This window comes from Adelges cooleyi, unplaced genomic scaffold, assembly GCF_023614345.1.
Source record: "Adelges cooleyi isolate 19-005CV unplaced genomic scaffold, UGA_ACOO_1.1 ACOO_flye_CR_arks_rails_tigmint_CR_PRNA_247, whole genome shotgun sequence".
NCBI classification, from domain to species: Eukaryota; Metazoa; Arthropoda; class Insecta; order Hemiptera; family Adelgidae; genus Adelges; species Adelges cooleyi.
The window spans coordinates 1,487,392-1,495,569 of record NW_026095912.1 but is presented as its reverse complement, the minus strand read 5'-3'; the positions used below and the strand labels follow the sequence as shown (position 1 = coordinate 1,495,569).

Here is an 8,178-nt window from a genome sequence, read left to right as displayed (position 1 = left end):
TTCTGAAGAAGCACTGGCCCGACCTGAGTTGGAACTCCAGTCTGGGATGTTGCCAAAACGAGAACAGCACTTCCGATCAGGTACCGGACGTCCAGCCTCTGACCGAAGAACATTTCACGTTGGACCTATTGTATTTGAAAGACGTGTTCGCCAACGTAAGGGGGACTACTTTGCTGACGGGTTTCGGAGTGTTTCAAGACGGACATCGATTGCTCGGGTATCTTAATGGTGGAATGAACGAGATCAAAAGTGGCAGTATGTTTTTCCGACATTACATCTTGTCACTGGTGGACTTCCACGAGCACGTGCAACGAGCGTTCAAAACGATGATGTTGCGGATCTATTATGATTTCTTGAACGAGTTGGAAAAGTTAAGCAAAGACCACCGGGAGCAACACGTCGAACAATTTTTAAGATCCTACTACGAATGGTGCGATTTTTTGTACTTGCCCAAAGACAATAATGGTTTCTACGTGAGTGAATTGCGCCAATCGCGGGAAAGCGGTATTATGTCGGGAACAACTTTACCCGCTTTGCGGGAACGGGTGATCGAAACGTTGAGGGAAAACGATGAAATGTCACGGGTCCCACAGGACAATCACACGACCAATTCTTTGCAGAATATCAAAATCGAAAAAACCCGGATAATGGACACCGCGGACGAATACGGAATTTCGGTCGACCCCAGATTGAGAGCCTCAGCTGAACACATTAAAACGACCATTCTGTGCGCTCAAGTTTTGATCGGATATATGAAAAACATATTTGAAGATGTCAGTTTTAGAGCGATCCAATCGTTGGTCGAGCTGAGAACATCGACAAATTTCAAGCGACTTCAGGAGTACGAGCAACAATACCAACTGGGTGTGTTTTTCCGTGAACATACTACGCATTCCGTTGAAGTTTGCGGCACCCAACAATTTTTTCCACACTAATACCGTTTAACTTTGCCTATTGTAAAATTTCACTTTACTATCGCTGAGATAATGATTTGAAGGAATTTTATTGTAACATTTCCTTTTTTACCCTCTACTGTAAATTAACTGTAAATTAAAAATTATGATATCACTCAATCAGTAATTGTTTAATGAGGTGGTCTAAAAACAATAGGTACATATTTCTTTTAGGCACTTAAAATAATGTAACTAGGTCGATGTTGATTTTGTTTTGGATAATATATTTCTTATTTAGTGCATTTTTGTATGACTAACAGCTAACTGTTTGAACAAGCATACAAAACACCACATCAAAATGACTTGTTATCTTCTTATTTAAATAAATAACACAACTTAAAATGAGTTTTCAATACGTTTCCGTGGAAGAAAGTAAAATAATATATACAATTATTTAGAAAAGGTATAACTATGATAATACCAAATAATACGTTCAAAAAGTTTTAAATAAATATAAATATAAAATATATGTACAATTATTCATGACCGGATGTAGAAATGTTTAGATGCCCTAAGACCAATAATTGGTAGCAATATGGATAAAAAAAAAATACATTTTTATGATAACGAAAATGATCGTGTTTGTATTATTATTTATTTATTTTACATATTTTACATAAAAACAAGCATTGACTACTATTTTTGACAAGAAATTGGTTGCTGAAAATGTTTAACACAGTAGTAATGACAAAAGAAACACACAAATCGTTGTAATAAGCACAAACAACAGTGGTAAGAAAATTTTACAATAATACGAAAACAAAATCATGGTTTTGTCTTTGTCTAGCAAAAAGCTTTTATATCCTATAGAATCGAATACCTATCACAGAGCCATAGAATTTAATATCAAAGATCATAAAATAACATGGTTTGGCAAATACGGTTTTTTTTGCACTTGTGTCTATGCAACACCGAAGAAGTAGAAAATACTTATTTTACTGTCTTTTTCGTCGTCTGCTCGCCATCAGTGCAGAAGTTTCAGTACACATTTCCATTTTAAAATTTTCTTTAATTTTTATTCGTACTTACCTTGCTAGAAAGCATCCATATCAAAGTTTTACTCCTTAAATATAACTATTTTAAAAATAACTTCAAAATTGTTGTAGTTGTAATAATTATTACAACTGATAAGCAACAGAATTGACGCTGATAACAATGCGAGATAACATAAATTTGTTCAACTATGTCTTAAAACCGTCACGTATTAATAATTATGAACAACTTTTCAATGGGAGCTATGCTGTTTCTGGGTTTCCCAACTATCAAAGAAAACAACTAGCATTAAATGGAGAACAATTCTGAGAATGACCTTTGTCCGCCTAAATCAGCTATTTTGCCCACTGTACGGCGGTCGAAAACCGCATAAAAACCTTGTCTAGATTATTTTATTTTCCATGAGTAAGATAGTGTATTATAGTTTCTTTTCCAAGTTCAAATATAGCATACCGCGATGGACTCTTACTATTTTATATTATATGATTATATGACTATATTGTTATTCATTTTATATTTTGTGTTATTTGTTATATCAGAGAACAACACTTATAATGTAAATACTGAAAATAATACCATGCCTACAAGTTAATATTCGCATTACACACTGTGTGACGTTCACAACGTAGATATCATTGTAAAATACAACTTTTTTCGATAAAAAATATACATTATAACGATACTCACTGTGGAAAATAATCACGTTAAAAGTATGAAACGGTTGAAAAGAAGAAATTTTATTCACATTTTAGAACATCTAAGTTCAACTGTGACCTTATTTTGGTATTTATACATTATAATATAAACAAAACATGTAATACGACCATATTTACTCTACGCATTTTCGTTAAAACACCGTTGGATTTCGAAAAAAACAATTTTTTTTTTGTTTGTCTTTATGGCATACTTTTTAGATTCTTTATGTACTTAGTATCTATAAAATATGTCTACAGGCAAACAAATGCAAAAAGTCTTTTACCAAACCTATCCGTTTTGCCACTAAAATTTCCTACGTTGTTTCATTTTATCTTTTCACTTTTCACGTTGAAGTGGCGTTAAAACAAAATTGGTCTTTAAACACTACATTTAATTGAAATATATTTTAAAACTTTTGAATAATTTTTAAAATGACTGTTTTGCATATGAAACAAGTTTTTGCGTTATGCTTAATAATTTGTTTTTTAAAACAATCATATTCTACACCACTCACAGAGGAGCAGAAGGTAATCAATATTTAAGTATTTTTTTTTTTAACTTATTATTTAAACATATATTGAAAAGTGTAAACATGGCATTCATAAAACATTTCCATTATTTAAAAAAAAAATGATACGTTAAAATTTAAAGTGGATTTAAATCAAGAGTTAATTTTGTGTTTCATTTTTTTTGTTTTAAAGATAGCGTTAGAACGGCATAATGATCTGAAGATAAAGGTAATTAATATTTGTAATAGGCAATATTCAAGAAAAAAGCGGTTTAAATAAATTTCGTTCATGTCAATTAACTTAAAAGTTACTTTGTATAAGATCCATGGTATTATTTTTAATTTAAATAATTTTGTCTATGAGTAAAAGCCATTTTAGTTAATATAATAGAACATTTTTTGTCAATCGCACAGGCTAAACGAGTATTCCAGTTAGTAATCTGAAAACAGATTTGAATTCGTTATGAAGTTTACTTGGGATCCTACAAGGTACTTTGTTGATATATTTTTCTTACTATGAATAAGAAACGTTTGAACATTTTATAAAATTTCAAATTTTAAAATCAAATTTGTAAAGGGTTAAAATTCAAAATTGAAAAAAGTGCGTTGTAGGATCTTAAGTAAACTTCATGATGAGTTCAAATCTGTTTTCAAATAACTTATTAGTTAATTAGTTCGGCCTGTGCGATTGACAAAATAATCCTGTGTTTTGACTGAAAAACCGGCCGGTATCGAATGCCCTTAAAAGCTACACTATTTTGGGTTTGAAAACTCAAAATTTCGTACCAGGACTATAATATATAAGTACCATAAAATAATATTACAAAATTATGTATTAGTAATTATGATTATAACAACAAAAGTTCTGATATCGAAATAGTGGTATCTCACATTGTGGCCAAGTCTGTTTTATGCCTCATTTAGAAAGGTCTTGTTTCATTCAGAAACTGACCAAGTGGGTTAGGTTAGGTTAACACTTAACACTTGATTGGTTGACTTTTTTGAGAGGGGATCTGGAAATTGGCTCTTCATTGTTAGGTTTTTGTTGGAGATATCATTCCTTTTTGCTGGCTTCAGCGTCATGGGCAACGTAGAAATATTTTACGAATCATTGGTGATAGCATTTTGAACATTTGGAACATAGAGCTACGTTTTTGATTCACGTGGCCACCAAAGCAGAACTTGCTTTTTTTTTACTTAGAACTCAGACTATCCCCCTTAGTTACACTATATATAATACTTGCCGTTGTGCCAAATTTTGTGCCAATTTTGGGCTATTTTAGTTGTGAAATTTTGAACATTTTAAAATGATTATTATGCATGCAAAACAAGTATTTGTGTTATGCTTAATAGTTTGCTTTTTAATAACCAATATTTTCTACACTCAGATGAGCAGAAGGTAATCGATAATTAAATAATTGATTAAAATGTATTATTAAACCGCGTGTTATAAAGTGTAACCGTTACTACACACCTACTACAGTTTAGTTGAAAACATTTTTAATTATTAAAAAATGAGTATGTTAAAAATTAAAATAAATTTTAAACCAGAATTAGTTTCATGTGTAATATTTTGTTTTTAAGGTGATAAGGGAATTAATCGAGGAGGAGGTAATTCATATTTAATATTTTATCGTAAACAGTTCTAAAATTAGCGCTATTCCAGGTTTAGGAACTAAAAATGTTGTTTAAAACAATTCAATAACTTTTTTTTTAAAATAAATTAGGATTTTGACAACTAAATATGAAATCACAATAAATTGTAAAATTATGATGCAATGTTCTAACTAAAAGTTCGTTTCTATAAACAAACACTTTCTATACTAACGTATATTATATAACCGCACATGAATTCTTGTTAAAAATTAATATGGATTTAAACTAGTGTTAATGTTATGTCTAATACTTTGTTTTTAAGGCAGAAGACAGAGAGAAACTGAAAGAGGTAATGTATATTTAGAATTTTATCTTAAACTAATGTAAATGTAGCGCAATTTACATATTACTACATTTTATTTGTAAACATGTTTAATAGAGAAATATATGTGTTTAAAATTAAAATAGACTTTAAACAAGTGTTAATTTTATGTTTAATACTTTGTTTTTTTAAGGTCAATCAAGATTTGTACGAGAAAGCGGTATTCTATTATTATTTTATCGTAAACATATATAAAATTAGCGAAAGTTACATAAGAGTATACTGTTTAAACCGAGGGATGGCAATCGATGCACATTTTTGGCTTTTGGTTACAGTTTTTGAAACAGATTTAAAATATTTTTAGTTTTTTAACCAACTTTAAAGACCTTTAATTTAATTAAAGCAAACTAAAATAATGGTTATTCAAATCGGTTTCTCTTAATTTAAGTTTTTTACTAGTATTATTATTTAATTGTGTATAAGTCTTTAAACTTAATACTCTAATAATATTAGTATGTCATAAGAAAAATTATTTTATGTGTCATTTTAGATAGACGAAAAATTTGAAAAAATGGGGCGATTCATCTATCGCATAAATGGTAACGAACCAAAAATTGATAATGGTAAGTAATTTGAAACACAAATTACGAAAAACTATTTTTTATACCATATTAATATTGATATGTGGTACCTAATAAAATAAAAAAATATCGAAAATAAAAAGCGGACTTGTTCACAACGAATGGTAAACAATTTTACTGTATCCATTAAAATAGTTTCAGCAGATGAAATTGAGAAGATAATTGCCGAAGATGATGCTTACATGGCTAAGGTAATTTATATTTAATATTTTATCCTTAACACATGTAAAAGTAGCGAAATTCACATAATAGTGTATTTTTTACACATACATCGATACAATATAATAAATTAAAATAATCAATATACATTTTTGGCTTTTGGTTATGGTTCTTGAAAAAGATTTAAAAATGTTTTTTCTTAATTTACCAATTTCAAAGACTTTTTTATTAAATTAGGGTCGACAGTTATGTTTATATAAGCCAGATTCCTTTGCCAAAAATATTAAACACTAACTTTTCACTAAAACTATAACCTAACTAATAAGGTTAATAAACTAATACAATTTAAATAATAAAAAATGTGTATTAATAACTTTTTTTATAAAATAACGTACTAAGAAGTTTATTATTTTAAACAGTATTTACACATTATTATAAATTTAAAATGTAATTAATATAAGTCATTATGTGTTTTAAACCTTTTGGACTAAACTTTTATTAGGGCGGGCAAAACAATTCAAAATAGATTTTTTTAAATAATAAGCAAAAAAACTGACAACGCTGACTATAGATTAATTACTATATACACTATTATTTATTGTATAAGTTGTTAATTAGTATTTTTATCTAATCTAATAGTGTATAATTCTTGAAACTTAAAACTATACTAATATAGGTATGAAACATAGAAAAAAGTTTTTATTTAAATATTTTGATATCATATTAGGAAGAAGAAAATGTCGATAGGAGATTGCGAATCCGCTTACGCCAATCAGGTATGTAATCATTGGCTGATTTCCATAGTAAGGTATATATTTTAAAACGAAATTTCGAAAAAACTATTGTTATACCTTAATTATATTGATTTGTGGTGCATAATACAATTAAATATTATATCAAAATAAAAAATCGCACTGGTACGAAACGACTGGAACATGATTTTGTTGTATTCGTTAAAACTGATGAACTGTATTTCGTATGTAACTAATTCAAACATTTTACAGGTATTCCAATAATCGGAGATAACGCGGAGTTAATTGCCGAGGATATTAAAAACGAGAATGAGGTAATATTCATACTAGTATTTTATCCTAATTAGATGGAAAACTCTTGAAACCGATTTTGAAACATTTTCTGTTTTATTCACTAACTTAAGGGACCTTTTATCAAATAAGGACTGACAGTAATAGTTATATAAGCCGCTTTCCTAAAAAAAAAAAAAATGTACACTTACATTTAACGAAACCTAAGCTTACATATGAGCTAACTAATCTAATAATTGTAAAAAAAAATGCCAGTACAGTTGGGGCATAGTGGGGACGGGTCTACAGACTTAACTATAACTGAAAGTGATAAAATCACTTTCAAATAAACCCTTCGATACAAATCTGTGGATAGTATGTTTAAACCAGTTATAGCGGCTTAGAAGATATTGTGGGACCAGCAATAATGTACTTAAAATTGAATATTTAGTCTTGTGTAGGCAGTAGGATGGATACAATAAGGGTTGATCGTCTGTCTATGATAATTTACTGTCATAATTACCCAAAAATCGTATTTGACAATCCAATAAAAATATTTTTATTACCTGTTGAATGTCGATCGGTAAATTTACCCTATTTTTTAAAAAATTGTACATGTTATAGTTCCATTTTGGATCTACTATCGAAATAATTTTTAGATCTAAATCTCTTAAACTTTGCTGGGAAAAGTGAAAACAAGAAAAAAATGCTATCCCTTCTAAGGGAAAGGGTCTATGATATTTTTTTGTTTTGTTAATGTTTATCGATAGAACAATGTTTGAAAAACAATTCATTTAAATTTAGAACTTTTTCGACTATTTTTAAAAAAGATATAGAGCATCGCAATTTGAACAATTTCTAAATTTTTTGGGTGTTTTTCTTGATTTAATTGGGAAGTGGTAATTTTTTGAAATTTTCTGTCAGTTAAAGTACTATTCCAGTATGATTTCTGATTTATAGAGTTGCTATACGAAGAAATCGGTTTAGCGGTTTATGAGATATCGTAGGTCCAGATTCAAAAAAAAAATATATTAAAATTAAATTTTAAAAAACACATCATTGTAAAAACAATACCTTTTCAGCTCCGCACCGAAGCTAAAATGTATAAACATCTACACTTATAATATAATACAACTTATTATTTATTTAAACAAATATTATAAAATGATTTTAGTATATTGCCGCAAGGAATGAAAAACTCCGTGAGTTAAAGACAAAATCAAAAAGGAAGTCCTGCCCGTTTTCCTCGCTTTGTTCAAAGAAGAATGAGTGACCGGACACAAGCATC

General features: G+C 29.1%; 1 protein-coding gene across 1 annotated transcript; it reads left to right on the top strand.

Annotated features, from left to right (window-relative positions):
* Nucleotides 1–5,618: 5,618 nt before the first annotated feature.
* Nucleotides 5,619–8,178, top strand: LOC126836725 (uncharacterized). Its single transcript, XM_050570335.1, has 5 exons — nt 5,619–5,691; nt 5,845–5,900; nt 6,596–6,644; nt 6,873–6,934; nt 8,065–8,178. Exons 1-5 carry the CDS (start codon nt 5,640–5,642, stop codon nt 8,161–8,163), a joined length of 318 nt encoding a protein of 105 aa, XP_050426292.1. The 5' UTR covers nt 5,619–5,639; the 3' UTR covers nt 8,164–8,178.

What these genes read in the sequence shown, in the direction of transcription:
- LOC126836725 (XM_050570335.1), top strand. Translation starts at nt 5,640, where the DNA reads ATGGGGCGATTCATCTATCGCATAAATGGTAACGAACCAAAAATTGAT. An exon ending in CGAACCAAAAATTGATAATG is followed by an intron (nt 5,692 to 5,844) that starts GTAAGTAATTTG and finishes CCATTAAAATAG; the next exon opens with TTTCAGCAGATGAAATTGAG. An exon ending in AATCCGCTTACGCCAATCAG is followed by an intron (nt 6,645 to 6,872) that starts GTATGTAATCAT and finishes AACATTTTACAG; the next exon opens with GTATTCCAATAATCGGAGAT.